Source organism: Eleutherodactylus coqui, chromosome 8 (genome assembly GCF_035609145.1).
Source record: "Eleutherodactylus coqui strain aEleCoq1 chromosome 8, aEleCoq1.hap1, whole genome shotgun sequence".
Taxonomy (NCBI): Eukaryota; Metazoa; Chordata; class Amphibia; order Anura; family Eleutherodactylidae; genus Eleutherodactylus; species Eleutherodactylus coqui.
The window spans coordinates 69,764,970-69,782,898 of record NC_089844.1 but is presented as its reverse complement, the minus strand read 5'-3'; the positions used below and the strand labels follow the sequence as shown (position 1 = coordinate 69,782,898).

Sequence of the window (17,929 nt, the reverse complement as noted above, 5' to 3'; positions counted from 1 at the left end):
GGGCACCCCACTTGAAAAAAGACAGACAAAATGCAACAAGTTCAGAGAAGAGCTAACATGATGGTGAGCGGTCTGCAAATCATGTTCTATGATTAATGGTTAAAGGATCTGGGAATGTTTAGCTTGCAAAAAAGAAGGCTGAGAGGAGACTTAATAGCTGTCTACAAATATCTGAAGGGTTGTCACAGTCCAGAGGGATCAGCCCTTTTCTCATCTGCACAAGGAAAGACTAGAAGCAATGGGATGAAACTGAAAGGGAGGAGACACAGATTAAATAGTAGAAAAAACTTCCTAACAGTGAAACAGTGAGGGTGATCAATTAATTGACCAGTTGCCACCGGAAGTGGTGAGTTCTCCTTTAATGGAGGCCTTCAAACAAAGGCTGGACAGACATATGTCTAGAATGATTTAGTGATCATGCATTGAGCAGGTGGTTGGACCCGATGACCCTGGAGGTTGCTTCCAACTCTACCTTTCTAGGATTCTAAAATTATGTGTCTCCTAATTCAATACAAAATGCCGTTTTAAAAAGACTATTGCAATATCAAAATTATTTAACCACTTCATGACAAGCATCTTTAGTACTTAGATTATCTTTTTGCTGTTATGACCCACTGCAAATGTGATGCATAGCCAGACATCAGCTGCTGACAGCGTTCCTGAGGAATCTTAGCTTATACCTCATAGGCAATGGCCTCCACTTCACTAATATTTTTATTGGCTTTGCATACTACAACTGTCTTCTTCAAATCCCACCAGAGATTTCCTATGGGGTTGAAGTCATGCAACTGTGATAGCCACTACAAAATCTGCTAGAACTACTTCCGAAACCAAGCCTTGGTGGACTTTGAGGTATGCTTGGGATGACTGTTCTGTTTGAAGAATGATGCCTAAGCTTCAGCTTCCTTGCAGAAGGCATGAGGTTATCACCTAGGATTTCACGATACTTAATTGAATCCATCTAGCCCTCCACATGCTGCAGGTTTTTAGTACCAGAGGAAGCAAAGCAGTCCTAAAGCATCACAGAGCTACTACTATGGTTCACTGTAGGTAAAGTGTTCTTTTCAGTGTATGCTTAATTCTTACTCCTCTAGACATATCCACGATCCAGAGACCCAAAAAGTTCCAGTTTTATTACATCACCTGACAGAAAAGAATCCCAGAACTTCTGTGGCTTATTTATATGTATTTGAGCATAATGGAGCTGACATTTCTTGTGCTTTTTGATCAGTAGACGTGTATGTCTTGGAGTTCAGACATAAAAGACCTTTATCATTTAGTATGCCTTTTACTGAGGAAACCTAAGTGCCTGTTGCCACCAAATCTTGCTGCAGGTCTTTTGCAGGTTTATGACCACTTGCCTCTTCAGACATCTGATGCGGCTAGTGATAACTTCCTTTTTCTCCCCAATCCAGATAGTATAGCCATTCTTACAGCTTTTATCTCTAGGAACATTCAGTACCTTTGCTATTTTTTTGTAGCTTTTTTTCCCTTTTGTGTGCAGGGCAATCTCTTCTCTTAATGTTTTGGATCACTCTGCTGATATAGTCATATTTATAATATGCAATCAAATGTCACAGTCAATGAAGCCCTAGCCAGTCTCTGTATTTGATGTGTTTTTTTTCTCAAACACACCTGAAGCAACTAATGAAGTCCTTGATTGGTTGCATCAGGTGTGTTTGAGGCCACACCCAATTTGCAAATGTGTGCTAATATGCAAGATTTTATTCAGGAGGTTGAATAATTTGTAGACTACAGTAAGCATTAAAATTTGTATTTGTGTTGAATTTAAAGAAAACACTTGTCATATTAGTTGTGTTGAGTTATTTAAAGTGCTGCTGTTTTAATTCACTTTTTGGTTTTTTTTTGCAAACAGCTGACAGTTTTTAAATTTGTCATATAAACCTAATTTGCAATGAAGGTCGAATAATTTTGAGTGCAACTGTACTATTTTCTATTGTAATATGTACATTACATTAGATATAATTGTCTGTACCTAAACATAGAATAGAAGTCATATGACTTCATGTGGCAAACACAATATCCTGTTCTATACTGCCTACACTATGTGACCCTAGTGTGGGAACAGTAGGGTATTTCGGGGGCAACATAGGTGTCACTAACACTGGGCATTCGTCTGGAGGTTATAACTCAGGTTGGCTATGAAGGTATGGTCATTATAATGAGGGGAGGGGTTATATCAGGACATATATCTGGAACATTTGCTGTCCCTTTATGACTTAAGACTCAGAATGGCATCTAGAGCCCACTAATATATATTATCATTGTCATGAAGATAGAAGAATCAGCACTGCTGACTCAAAAATTCTCAGATGTATATCTTTTTGTGGAACCCTTGAAACCCATTTGGTGATGCTCTGCATCAAGCTTAGATCATCTAAGAGCCATCCAAAAAAAGAAAATTTGTGGCACTCACTACTTAGTAGCTTCATTACCATTCATTAAAATATACAGGCTTGAAAGTCAAGAATTGTGAATCCCACAAGGTGACGGCTGTTTCATGCTCACTCACACTTCATCCTGGCCTTATGATCGTAATGACTTCTACACATTAAGGGTTAATAAAATCCCACCTATCAATCACTTAGTTCTTAACCTGTTTTTGTAAATTTTCCATCTCTGTTCCCTTTTCTACACTGGGACATTTTAGTCAATGGGAGACTGAAAAAAAATGGAATACAATCCGTTTTTATTAATTTCCCCTCCGTGTTTTTGTAAAACAGGATCTGCCAATAAAAAAACTTTAGTGTGAACGCAGCCTCCCATAATTAGATTTGTTTTAAATGGATGTTGTGTTATATATAATAGTGTGCAATAAGTGATTGACATGTGGGAGTGTATTGACCCTTTTTATGCACAACTATAGCTTGTGTCAAAACGTGTGACTGATTTACACCAGATTCCTGCCATAAATCCCCGTCCCTCCCACATTAGTAAAAATTGATTGCAATAATAGTAATTTATTTAATTAGTTATTTGAGACATCATAATCTTTATACATGCCTTCTTTTTATGACACAGTACTCCACAGTATATTATTAACTTACCTCATACAAAGGCAAACAAATATTGTCAATCCATTCTAATTGCAATCGAGGAAGCTCATCTTTTCTGTTACGGTCAAAAATGGCCTGAGATAAAAAAAAGACAATCAGCAATAGAAAGGCAGACATAAAAGCGTTTTATAGGTTTACTGCATAGTGTTCATACGGTATTGTGCAGAAGTTTTAGGCAGGCGTGGAAATAATGCTGCAGAGTAAGAATGCTTTCAAAAATAGAAGTGTTACTTGTTTATTACTGTCAATTAACAGATACTTATCCATCATGCAATGCCAACAGGGAGGCGTCTCATTGGCTCCAAATTTATTCTGCAGCAGAACAACGACCATAAAAACACAGCCAGTGTCATTAAGACCTATCTTCAGTGTAAAGAAGAACAAGGAGTCCTGGAAGTGATAATATGGCTTCCACAGAGTCCTGACCTCAACATCATCTAGTCTGAGACTTCATGAAGAGACAGAAGGATTTGAGCAAGCCAACCTCGACAGATGATCTGTGGTTAGTTCTCCAAGATGGTTGAAACAACCTACCTGCCGAGTTTCTTCAAAAACTGTGAGCAAGTCTACCTAGAGGAATTGATACTGTTTTGAAGACATATGGTGTTCATTCACTTTGCATTTTGTTAATTGCCCAAAAATATGCTATGAACACATCTATTTTTGAAAGCATTCTTACGTTGCAGCATTTTTCCACAACTGCCTAGATCTTTTGCACAGTACTGCACATTGAACTCAATAATAAAAAAGCATCCAAGCTCCACCTAGCAGCGGTTGTGGAAAACCCATAGTTCACTCTGACTGTTAGGGGAATGTGGAGCTCCATATCAGAAAACCAGAGCTGTGACTGCTATAGGTGCTAAAAAGTGGACATTCACTGTGTAATTTTTGGATTAATCCAATAGCAATAGTAAGCAATGCTGTGTAGGGGACATTTACATATCTTATGCCAAGTCAGAACCTGATTGTCATAGTAAATTGTGATCTGCCCATTAAAGAGTATTTGCTACCAATATATACCTTTTATTTAATCTCAAGATGACTCCTGAGAAAGACCTTTATCAGCTGACAGTAAAACCTACCACCATAAGGACCATGCATGTATTCATCTGTAGTAGAGGTCCATCAAGAAAGCACAATTTCTGGATTCCCCTCAATTTAACTAGTTAGTGAAGTCACATGCAATGTATAGTATATATAATGTCATCTCTCCATGTGGGGTTGAAAACCCCCCATAATGGTTCAGAATCTAAAAAAAAATATATATATATATTTTTAAGTTGGGCTGTATGGTCCTGTCTACTGTTGAGTGAACTAAACAAGTTCAGTCCTGATTTAGGTCAAACTTTGGTAAAAGTTTAGGGGGAGAGCGAGAAAATGAGTAGGAGGGGGAAGAGAAAGTAGATGAGGAGGAATGGCTCAGTGGTTAGTACGGTTGCCTTTCAGTATTGGGTTCAAATCTGACCAAGGGTAACATCTGCATGGATTTTGTGTTTGTGAAGACCAATGGGGACAGAAAATTTCAAGTGATGTAAAGCACTGTGTAAAATATCCATGTGCTGTATCTATAAAGCTGATTATTATGAAGCACAGGGAGAACATACAAACTCCATGTAGATGTCAGATTTGAACTTAGGACCCCAGCACTGCAAGGCAACAGTACTAACTACTGAGCCACAGGAGAAGACCCCACCACACCAAGATTGTTATTTTAGGAGTATTGGTAAAGTTCTAGTTTGTTTGTAGGTCATTTGGACCAAATCAAACTTTTTTCCAAGATTCGGCAACCCAGCTGAACCAAACTTTTAAAAGTTGACTTGTATCTAGTCCTGTCAATTCTAGTCATGGTCATGATTCAGGATATGTCAAAGTGAACCAAAGATTATTTTGTCCTTGCCCTGAAAGGTCCTCAAGTAAAGTCTTCAGGAAAAATGTAGAGTACCTTTAGTCACACTGCCAAGCCACAGCAACTTTCTACATTTGCTCATTGAAACTAGATTTGGTACATCACAGCACTGACACGTTTGAACTATTTATGTCAAGTTAGTGGTTAAAAATAGTCAAAGACAAAGCGTAGATCCAACGATTATATTATTTTAGATTTTAATAGATTCTGTAATCTCCCACATAAGCAGTAGAGTTTTGTTGGCCATAAAAGAGGACTGATCAGCAGACAGTCCCTATAGATATGAATAGGAGACTTGTAAGCTGCTCTTTTTCTTGTCTATGAATATGGACATGTCTCCTTAGCAGTGGCCATGGGAAGTTCTGCTATTTATATGTGAAGGCAAATAGGACACCGGAGCTCTGCAAAAGCATAATGAAACTCCGAACTCTTCAAAAAAGAAAATATTATAGCTGGAGACATACTGTAATTTGATCTTCTTGAACGGTGAATGTCAGTTTATGTTCTATTATACAGTATAGGCAAACACATATGGGATATGCACTAAGCTCTAGAGTTGAGCGAACGTACTCTTCCAAACTTGATGCTCATTTGAGTATTAGCATACTCGATGGTGCTCGCTACTCGAGCGAGTATCACGCTGTGTCCGACCCCGTCCCGGGAGAGAGGAAGAGGGGGAGAGGGAGAGAGAAAAAAAAAAAGCTTGGCAACCGGCGGGTCCCATACAAAAATGCTCGAGTCTCCCATTGAAGTGATTGGGATTCGTTACTTGAACAGACCTCTCGAATTTTACGAAAAGCTCCACTCGAATAACGAGGACCCGAGCATTTTGGTGCTCGCTCATCTCTACTAAGCTCTCTACAACACTTACTGAAGGAGTCAGTTTAAGCTCCGATCGTTCTCGGTCTCCTTGCTCGAAGAATTCACTGGTCACGAGTTCAGCCACCTAGAAGTACAACAGATCAGGTCATAGAGCGCTACAGTTCGGTATTGTTTTGCACCTTTCCAACAGACAATTTCTTGACTAAAACTATTCACAAGTCTTTGTTCCTTGTGTAAGAACCTTCCGCTGTAAATATGCATGGCTGAATCTGATTCTGCCAGCTCCCGCTATTGATGCTAATCAGTATTCTTTGTATTCATTCATATTACCCTCAGGATGTGATGGCCGTGGAAGACATTTGACTGAATGAATGGAAAGCCCTCAAATTTAAAAACTATGCAGAAACTGATTCATCAATGTCAGTATGTGACAGTGCCTGCGGTCGCTCCATAGTGGAGGAATACAAGCTGTCTGAGAGATGGGGTGGCTGATAGCTGAAAAGATTACAGCACCCTATTTGCTTTGTATTCCTCACAATTGCTCAGTACGGCACTGAGAAAGTGAAGAACACCTGAATTATTCTGTCTTGCAAACTTTAACAAAACCAATTGCCCTACGTACACATACACACCCACTTTGATTTTAAGGGTCATTACCAAAATCAGCAGAGAAGGGTAGTTAGAAGGCATGATGCCATGCCCAGTCCATACACTGATCTGACTTATGTTAGCAACTGTATTTAAAGGGAACTTGTCACCACTGAACAGCACCATAAACTAAGTTATGCTGCTGTTCGGGGAGGTGATAGGGAGTCGGAGGATGTATTTTTTATAATCATCAGGTCCCCTACTCCAACAGTGTCCACTGGTGGTCTGAAAATCTGATTCTCTTCAGATTGTTGTGTGTGCGCTCTCCAATAGAAGTCTATGGGAGAGCACATGCACAATGGTGACAGGTTATATTTAAGCCGTCTTTCTGCTTTTGGACAAACCAATTTTTTTTTTAGAAGGTTCGCCTAATGAAAGATGATTGAGTCCCCCCAGCGATCAGCTGCAATCTGTGAGGAATCATCCCAGCAAATGTTTAATATATGTTTAGTGCTACTTCAGCATTACACAGTTCCCATTGAGATTAATAAGTTGCCTGTGTAATGTATAGATGTGCTGGGTGATTCAGAGCTAGAAACAGTTTTTGTAAGCATTGGCAGACCGACACATTTCATTTTCTTCTGCTATATAGATGACGATTCTGAATTTGGGACCCCCATTCGGGTAAATGGGTTGAAAATCTGTTTTCTACATGTGAGAACATTTTTAAAGTTGATGCTGCCCATATATACAGAATAACATGGCAATTGTACCTGCAATCACCTCTGTGCCATTATCATAACATCTTGTGTAATCATTTTTAGACTTGTTTCAAAAACTTAATAGAAATAATGTTTATTAAACGGGGGAAATACAGTAAATTATGACTGCCTTAAGGTTATGGGAATGCCTAATTTTAATATATGGTAAATATAACTCTATAAAAAAGCAACCACTGATAGGTGCTAGCATTGAGCCTCAAACAAAAATGTCATGGTTTGGTAAGAACTAAAGATGAGTGAGCATACTCGCTAAGGACAATTGCTCGATCGAGCATTGTCCTTAACAAGTATCTCCCCGCTCGGGAGCAAAGGTTCAGCTGCCGGCGTGGGTGACAGGTGAGTTGCAGCCATGAGCAGGGGGAGAGAGATATCTCCCCTCCGTTCCTCCCCGCTCTCCCCCGCCCGCCGCTGGCAGCCGAATCTTTGCTCCCGAGCGGGCAGGTACTCGCTAAGGGCAATGCTCAATCGAGCAATTGCCCTTAGCGAGTATGCTCTCTCATCTCTAGTAAGAACTAAACCATATTTATTAGTGAATAATCTAAGACATTAAAGTGACGTTAAGTATGACTAACCCCTTAACGTGTTACATGATGGTGGGTTGTATTAATGTATTTTCATAATAACAAGGGTTCTACTTAGTGTTGAGCAAACCAAAACAGTAGAACCCTGTTATGGGTCAGACTTTGCTAAAATCTCCTCCTTCCTCTTCTGACTTTTCCTATTCCTTTTCTAACTCCTTTTGCCTCTTCTTCATCTTTCTCTTCTTCCTCTTCCTTTTCTCAATTCCTATTTCTCTTCCCTTTCTTCATCTTCCTCCTTTTCCTCTCTTATTTTTCTTTTGCTTTGCTTCTTCCTCTTCTTCATTTACTTTGCCTTAAAAACAGCTCAAAACTACTTAAATACACTCCTAGGTAACCTAAGAGTGTTCTATGAGGCTTTACAACAGTTTTAGGGGTATTGATGAAGTTCCAGTTTGGTTTATATTAATTTGAACCGAAATGGACTTTTTGCCGAAATTCGGCGAACTGGCTGAATCCAACTTTTGAAAACCTTGCTCATCATTAGTTTTACTCACAGGGCACAGATACAATAGCATCCCTATTACCGTTCCAAAAATAAACTTGACAAAAATACACATAGAAGTCTGGGCTTTTATTATGGTAATGAATAGCAGATGACAACCCCCATGGATCAAGGCATGACTGGCGTTCATCTCCATGCAGACCAGACTTTGAATTTTGCTAAAACATACAAGCTCATACTGTCCTGTTTATCAATAGGAGCATTATGTTCTAATCCAAATAATGAAAAAAGAACACAGGCATGACGGCTCCCCATGCTGACAGGAACAAATAGCAAGTCCTCACCAGAAGCCAATGGCATTATATGACAATATCATATTGGCCTTCATGCCTATTAATGTGCAAAACACCGAATGTGGAAAATTTGGAGATGTTACTGGAAATGCATAAATATCAAAGATGCAAAACTTGTGTTCGGTTATCTCGCATTAGGGAAAAATAACTACTACTGCAAATCTATAGAGTCCTCTGTCCTTATGGTGAACAGAACCACAAGGGTTATATTTTTATGGTGGTGTTTTGTAAGTCATTGGAGTCCTTGTAATATTGTCCCATCAGCATGTTCCTTCCTTGCCCAGCAATAAATCAACACTTGCCTGTCTTGAGATCTCCCATGGTTTGGTTGCAGCTCCAAGGTCACATGCTGTCATCAGCATTGATCTGAAAGAGAGAGGAAGATCAAAGCAAACATACTATGCTAGTGCGTGTTACCTATCAGTGCTGGCTTTACTGAACTTGAAGGAAACCTCGTACAAAGCAGAAATGAATGCATTATCCTATTATATACATAGGAACATCAACTCCATAGTTTGTGGCCACGGAGAATGGAAATGAAAAATCGCTCACTTCTCTCATGTACTATTAGTAGTGACAGTAACAGCAGCAACTTTTGGGGACAATATTTTTTGGACCTATGAAGAGCTGCCATCCACCTTTCTGTAGACACAAGTACTGTACAAGCAATACACTTATTTTGATTTCCCATTAATCAAGTAGCACCAAAATATTCCATAGCACTGTACACAGTTTGTGATCACTCATCTTAATTCCATCTAGGTATGTACACTGAATGGATACTTTATTGGGTATATACCTCATTGCATTCTGAGCATGCTCGGAGCATGGCAAATGTAGAAACCAGGACTGTAGTACTGGGCAGTGACTGCTGTCAGCTCTCTCCCTCCCATTCTTGTCTGGCTGTATTCCGCCTCTTCCCAGTCCTGGTTTCTATGTTTTCAGGCTCCGAGCATGCTCAGAGTGCAATGATGAATATGCCCATCTTTAGAGACACTCCACATTTCATGATTGGAGCATCTCCTTGTGGTCAGATGAATCTGGATTTCTGTTGCTCCACATTGATGAGAGGGTCAGAATTTGGCAAAAGCAGCATGAATCAATGAACCCCTCTAGTTTGCTGTTCAGAGTACATCATTACTTCCATCCAGAGGTGTAACTTGAAGCTTGTGGGCCCCAATATAGAACCTGTAACAGGGCCCCCAACTATAATGCTTTATTCATAGTACTGGGCTCCATATGTAGAGATGAGAGGCCTTATGGGCCCCCTAAGGCTCCTGGGCCTGGGTGCATCTACGGTAATCTGTGGCAACTGCAAAGATCGATCCTGTCCACACAGGCCAGTATTCCTGTAGATCCATTTCAACACCTAGTGGAAGCTACATCACAGTGAATTGCTGTGGACTTCCAAAAGGAAGTCCAACGCACTACTAGATGATGGTCTCTAGTAAAGTGGCCATTCGATGCATGTCAACAAGAGTAGTTTGGAACATAACATTACAATAGGATTCCCTTGACATAAATGCAGTTTGGTTTTTTTTAGGATATTTGGTAAGCAGCTTTAGGCTGGCTGTCCACGGGTGAGTTGTCATTGCGAAATCTGCGGCGATAACCTTGCATGACACTCTTTCCATAGGCCAACTATGTAAAGCGCAGCCCGACGTCTACGAGCAGAGAATCATAGTGATTCTCCGCTCGCGGGATTCAAATCGCGGCATGCTGTGATTTTCTGCAGTGAGACTATCTATATCCTATCTATTAGATAGGCTCACCGTGGAGACCTGTCAGTTCTCCCCCGCGGCAGAATATCGCTAGCGATATTCCGCCTCGGCCGGGGACAGGCAGCCCTCAAGAGTCTGACTAGGTCAGAAAATATGACACATTTGGGACATCCTTTGAGATATTTGGTTCCCCTAATAGGACTGCATTGAATGTTTTTGTGTATTTCTTGTTCATTCTATCTATGTAGACACTATCATTTGAAATATTTTACTCCTGAGATGTACAGACGTAAAAATAAAAATATATACGTGGTAAATGCCAGTGAATCAAAATCTAATTCACCAACCTGGTTTTCTCACCTGAATATGATTCTGTGGTTTTTAACATTCCAGTTGTAATCTCCTTTACTGACCAGTTCGAAAAACTCATTTCGCCTCCTGAAAAACACGAAACATGGGCAGGTTAATGGGATCAGAGATGTAAAAATAGAAATTGTTATAGGATGTGATGTTACGAGATTTGTTTGCCACTTGCACCTGACAATGTTATCATGACAATTTATCAAGATGGATCAGATTTTGGCTTTAATGTAACATACCGTCCTCCCTGTGGACAAGAAAAGAAATTGTCATTCTTCTTTAGAAAATTGTAAAATGGTTAACTCCTGCATTGCTGAAAATACTATATATACCCGATACCAGAACAAAAACGCATAAAAATAATTATTGATAATTACAGTAGATTACAACATGAGATAATTGTCATTATGAAGTATTAAAAGAGGACTTAATGCAAAACTAACATGTTCTTAACCTAAGGGGAAGCAGAATGATGGTATCCTGTGACAATAAATCATCATATAATGAATCTATATTAATATATGTCGAATACGGGAGATGAGATATAAAGGAAAGCTCAAAGCAATTGGAATAAAACAATTTAGGGCTCTTTTACATGGGACAGATGGGTGAATAGAGTGCAAGACAAAAGTGAGAGCAACTACTTTCTCAGTAATGCAATGCATACAAAAACAAAGTTAGCACAGCTAAGTATCCTACTTTCCCTGAATCCATTTAGAGGCCTTTGGCCCAAAGAGAGTTAGGAACCTGTTTAATACGTTTTGCCTGAACATGGCACATGGGCCTACATGTTTTGATCAAAATCTGCACTAAGAACCATGTATTTTTATGCAGTTTGTATAAACAACAGTTGTGCTTTTATTCAAATGTGTGAGTGCTGAGACATGTGTTTCTGTTACTGTCTTTTATTAGTCAGACCTACTCACTTGCAAATATTTTTAATCAACCAGTCATGTAGCAGGAACACCGAGTATAAAACATGTAGACATGGCCAAGATGTTAAGTATGGTTTAGACCATACAGCAGAACAAGGAAGTGTCGCTTTGACTGAAGAATGATTGCTGTAGCTAGATGGGGTGGCTATTTGAGTATCTCAAACACATCTCAACTGTGCAAAACAAAATTCATCCCAGTTACGTGGATACAAATGCTTGGTTAATGACAGGTGTCAGAAAAGTATAGTTGGATTAGTTTAAATCAAGAGCAAGGTGACCGCAATGTATCTAAGTGACAAAGTGTTGTAACTAGAGATGAGCAAGTATACTTGCTAAAGGCAACTGCTCGAGCGAGCATTGCCTTTAGCAAGTATCTCCCCGCTCAAGACGGAAGCGGGCAGGGAGCTGCGGGGGAGAGCGGGGCGGAACGGAGGGGAGATCTCTCTCTCCCTCTCTCCCCCCCGCTCCCTCCTGCTGACTGCCGCTACTCACCGCTCCCCCGCGCTGGCACCCGAACCTTCCGTCTCGAGCGGGGAGATACTCGCTAAAGGCAATGCTCGCTCGAGCAATTGCCTTTATCGAGTATACTAGCTCATCTCTAGTTGTAACAGTGATCTTCAGAAGAGCATGCAGATGTGTCAGTATTTAAAGAGTGACATGTCAAAAGTTTTGATCAGTGGGGCTCCTGTTGTTGAGACCTCAACTGACTACTAGAATGAGGGAGCTGTAGCGCTCACCTGAGTACTGCACTTCAGTTGTCTTCACTGCCTGTCATCTCCTCTCTGCAGCTGAAGACAGACGCACAGAAGTCTAAAGATGCCTATAGATCTTTATAAGTCTGTCTTCAGCTGCTGAGAGCAGCTGGCAAGCAATGAAGACAGCTGAAGGGGCACAACACTCTAGCAATCAGCGCAGGTCTCAGCAGCAGGACCCCCATGGATCAAAACTTTTGAGATGTCTCTTTAAAGGAGTTTTCCAGGACTTTAGTATTAGTAATCAATATCAGCTTGGTGAGGGTCCAACTCCCAGCACTCTTGCCAATCAGCTCTTTTAAGGGGCTAAGGACTACGGTGAGTGTTCTGCCCACTTTTTTTATATACCAAGCATTACATATTATACTAGCTGATATACCCGGCTTCGGCCGAGTAAATTTGGTACTGGTATTTATCTGGTGTTCACACGGAAAATCTTATGAAGTCGTGGTTACTTTAGAGATACCGAGGAAAAACATATGTTCACCATTTTGCATAGTTCTCTGCGTTACCCAGGAAACACCACGGGGAGGTAACCATGCGACGTTTCCTTTATATAAAATGACATCAGGAAGTGAGAGAATTTGATTACGTACATAAAATTTGGACACTAATTCTTTTGTGCTTAGAATTGAATAATCGAGTTGGGACCCATTAGCTTTTCCTATTTATGACATAATCAATGCTCCTGCCAAAGTTCCCGTTTCTATGACACCGGAAAGTGAAAAAATTACATTCCGCACGTAGAATTTCGACGCCAATTCTTTTGCGCTAGAATTGAATAATCGAGTTGGGACCTATTAACTTTCCCTATTTATGACATAATCAATGCCTGTGCCAAATTTCATGTTTCCATCACATTGGGAAGTGAGAGATTTAGATTATGTACGTAAAATTTGGAGGCTAATTCTTTTGCGCATAGAATTGAATAATGGAGTTGGGACCCATTAGCTTTCCCTTGTTATGACATAATCAATGCTCGTGCCAAATTTCCTGTTTCTATGACACCGGAAAGTGAGAAAATTACATTCCGCACGTAAAATTTGGACGCTAATTCTTTTGCGCATGGAATTGAATAATGGAGTTGGGACCCATTAGCTTTTCTTATTTATGACATAATCAATACTCGGGGCAAATTTCCCGTTTCTATGACACCGGAAAGTGAGAAAATTAGATTCCGTATGTAAAATTTGGACGCTGATTCTTTTGCGCATAGAATTGAATAATCAAGTTGGGACCCATTAGCTTTTAATATTTATGACATAATCAATGCTCGTGCGAAATTTCCCGTTTCTATGACACCGGAAAGTGAAAAAATTACATTCCGCACGTAAAATTTCGATGCCGATTCTTTTGCGTAAGTATTGAATAATCGAGTTGGGACCCATTAGCTTTTCCTATTTATGACATAATCAATGCTCGTGTCAAATTTCCTGTTTCTATGACACCGGAAAGTGAAAAAATTACATTCCGCACGTAAAATTTCGACGCCAATTCTTTTGCGCTAGAATTGAATAATCGAGTTGGGACCTATTAACTTTTCCTATTGATGACATAATCAATGCTTGTGCCAAATTTCACGTTTCTATGACACCGGAAAGTGAGAAAGTTAGATTCCGTACGTAAAATTTGGACGCTAATTCTTTTGCGCATAGAATTGAATAATCAAGTTGGGACCCATTAGCTTTTCCTATTTATGACATAATCAATGCTCGTGCCAAATTTCCTGTTTCTATGACACCGGAAAGTGAAGAAATTACATTCCGTACGTAAAATTTGGACGCTAATTCTTTTGCACATAGAATTGAATAATGGAGTTGGGACCCATTAGCTTTTCCTATTTATGACATAATCAATGTTCGTGCCAAATTTCACGTTTCTATGACACCGGAAAGTGAGAAAATTACATTCCGCATGTAAAATTTCGACGCCAATTCTTTTGCGCTAGAATTGAATAATCGAGTCGGGACCTATGAACTTTTCCTATTTATGACATAAATCAATGCTCGGGGCAAATTTCGAGTTTCTATAACACCGGGAAGTGAGAGAATTAGATTCCGTACGTAAAATTTGGACGCTAATTCTTTTGCGCTAGAATTGAATAATGGAGTTGGGACCCATTAACTTTTCCTATTTATGACATAATCAATGCCCGTGCCAAATTTTAAGTTTCTAAGACATTGGAAAGTGACAGATTTAGATTACGTACGTAAAATTTCGATGCCAATTCTTTTGCCCTAGAATTGAATAATCGAGTTGGGACCCAATTACTTTTCCTATTTTGGAGATGATCTATGCTCGTGCCAAATTTCATGTTTCTACGATATCGGGAAGTTGGAGAACTTTTGGCGAGTCAGTGAGTCAGTGAGTGAGTCAGTGAGGGCTTTCGTCTTTATATATATATATATATATATATATAGATAGTGGAAGTGCATAGTATTATAGCTTAAGACCAGGTGACAGCTAAATGTGATATCAAGCCCAAGCAATGGCCATAGTACTCTCCTGAGTGCCATGGTCCCTTCGAAGAGCTCATGTACAGAGGGCCTGGGAGTTAGACCCCCACTGGTCTAATATTGATGACTTATCCTAAGGATAGGTCACTAATATCTAGGTCCGTCACCTGAACGATGCAGCCTCTTCAATCAGCTGACTGGTGGGAGTAGCAAATGGCAGACCCCGACCAATGTCATATTGATAACTTGTCTTGAAGATAAGTCATCAATATCTTAGTCCTGGAAAACGTCTTCAAAAGGTGGACACATCCATATATGAATGAACAGTGCTGTGTACTAAAAAGTGAGAACAATAAGGACAAAACAAATCTTGTAAAACTGTACTTTAATCTTGGTCTGGTCAACTACACCATGTAGATAGCACGGGGTACTATGTTATGTGTACTACATGAACTTGTGTTGATGGTTCAGGCATCATTGCTGATCTGTTTACATCACTTTATAGAACACTTTGCTAAAACGTGCCATGAATATCAAGTTTTGGTTTTTTTACAAATGTTTTTGGTGGAGTTTTTCAACTCCTATGGGACTTGAAAAGGCCTATGAGAATTCTTAATAAGCCTATGGAAAAGATTTCCCAAAAGATACTATACCCTGCACATACTGTGTTATGAAAGAACAAAAAAAGCCTATGGCCCTAAAATTGCCAGACACCAAAATACTGTGTGTGTAGAACTTTAACAAGACACGGTGAAAAACACCAATGAAACCGCCATCAAGAAAACATTGTAGAACGATGTGTGTGAATCCGGCCAAACACTGTTTATTTGTAGTAAACATGTTCCCCAGTTGACAATGAGAAAAGTGAAGATTCCCACTTTGGTAAATCTCAGCCGTAGTGTTTTACATTCCAGTAACCACAATACAAGGAGCTTAGATTGACTCATTTGAAGTTTTGTGGTTCCTATTTTACAAAATCAATTATCTGAACTTTTACAAAGCAAAGGCAATTTGTCATTTGCACTTTTATATCACCTGGCTCCCAGTATTCCATTGGTGATCATTTGCAAGTCTAATAATAGCAAGAAAAGGGCACAGAATGACGTATGGAGATGTTAATTGCAAGTGGTGGTTTAAAACTAATGATTTACAATCACTAGTGGTGTAATTAAAAAGAAACAGTTTCAGCCAAGCCGGATTTGATAAAACTGGTGGGATTTGGTTTCACAAATGTTGCGATATTCCTCAATAGCGAGATTTACATAGCTAGGTGCTAAAAGTGAAAGTACCATAATAATAATAATAATACTGATACACATTACTCTACATTTAAAATATTGTTGAGTACAAGCACTTGCCTATTTCCGGCAGTCCCATTAAAATGAATGGGGTGGTAGGGCACATCGCTCCATTCATTTGGAGACACTTGGGACTCCATTTTCATGATTCGTGGTAGTCTCAGTGGTCATACACCGCTGGTCAGATGAGATAAGGGGTAATTCTTTTTTCATGGGATAACCCATGTAAACAGCTTGAATATAGACTATCTTGAAGAATACTATAGAACGGCAATACTTGTCAGGTCCAACAGGTGGCTTATCTGCTGCCGATTTCAGAAACATATTTTAATGTGATACTCTTAAGGTTATGTTTCGTTTATAATGGAGGGATGAAAGTGATGCTGGATCTATTTTTTTAGATGATCCTGCTGAATCCTGTTGGACTCCATTGACTTTAAAGGAGCCTGGAATAATGGAATCTGTCAGGGTTCTGGTATGTTCAATTGAAAGAATAGAGCTCTACACACTATGTTGTTCTTGCTGCCAAAATACAGCAAAGCACAACAGAAACCTAATTGAACCCCATAAATGTAAGCATGAAGAAAGCCCTTTTCTAGTACATGTCTAAATTACACCTTGTTACATACACTGAATGGCCACTTAAGGCACTGACCCTTTCGTGATTGGAAATTAGACTTGTGACCCCAAAGTGCAGCATAAAATCAAGTGAGAACGTTTTCTGGAGATCAGTTTCAATATGAATTCACATTAGAATGGGAAAATTCGGAGATCTGAATGTCTTCGGTCTGGTCATCAGCATTAAGGCCCTTTTACACACAACGATTATCGCTCAAAAGCCATCTTTCAAGCGATAACCTGTGTGTGTGAATGTGCGCCCATCTTGCACTTACCGTGCACTTTTCGTCTATCGCTGACTTCAGATCAGCATTAAATCCTCGGCCCTCAGGACGATATGATAAGATGGACCACATGCTGAGTTCTCCGTGGGCAGGGCTGATAACAGCTGATAACATTCCTTAACAGCTGTTAACAGCTGCTGTCCCGCTGGAAAACAATAGTGATGCATTTAGAGAACAGACCACCCGCTGTTCTCTAAATACATGCAATGAAGTACTAAAGGGCTGATTTAGCCCATTAGTACCTATACAAAATGATCGCTCAAAACTGTCAGTTTCTGACAAATGTTTAGCGATCACCTGTGTGTGTAAATGCACCTTTAGACTAGCCAGGGCCAGGATTTCATACATAGCCAACCTGGTGGGATTTTCCCATACAATGGTGTTGGGAGTATACAGAGAATGATGCGAACCAAAAAAAAAATCCAGCATAGCGGATCCTGTGGACGTAAATAACTCATTAATAAAAGGGGACAGAGGGGGATATCAAAAATTGGTCTGAAAAGCAGTCGGTACACAGTCAAGCAAATTGGTGCTTCAACATATCCAAATGAACAACTTGTCGTTCTTTAGTACAGATGGGCTAGAACAGCAGAAGAGAAACAGAAAGGTAAGAAAAGGTCGAAAAACAGTGGCCACGTGATTAGTGACCCTCATCTAGTAGCGCGTTGGCCCTCCTCTGGCCTTCGAAGTGTTTCAACACCTAGAATCTACACAACAACAAACTGTCTCAAGTCCGAAGGGCAAAGGAGGTCCAACGCACTACTAGATGAGGGTCACTAATAAAGTAGCCATTCAGTTTATGATCTAAAGACTGCTGTGTCTCCATTCAAGAAATGTAGAAAATGAATATCACAGGAAGGAGCATTATTTTACAGTTCGTCCTACAGATGTATGGGACATATCTTTTTGCAACATAGTGATTATCTGTGGAGTTTGCCTCCTCCTCCTATTTTG

The 17,929-nt window shown here is 39.8% G+C and overlaps 1 protein-coding gene across 1 annotated transcript in view; it reads right to left on the bottom strand.

Moving 5' to 3' along the window:
- The window catches only part of PDE11A (phosphodiesterase 11A), a 472,505-nt gene that overhangs the window by 22,325 nt on the left and 432,251 nt on the right, over positions 1 to 17,929 (bottom strand). Inside the window, exons 16-19 of the mRNA XM_066575784.1 lie at positions 10,633 to 10,710; positions 8,854 to 8,917; positions 5,855 to 5,929; positions 3,069 to 3,152 (exon numbers count right to left, since the gene is read on the bottom strand). Coding sequence (XP_066431881.1) covers positions 3,069 to 3,152; positions 5,855 to 5,929; positions 8,854 to 8,917; positions 10,633 to 10,710 — 301 coding nt within the window. The remainder of the gene's footprint in view (positions 1 to 3,068; positions 3,153 to 5,854; positions 5,930 to 8,853; positions 8,918 to 10,632; positions 10,711 to 17,929) is intronic.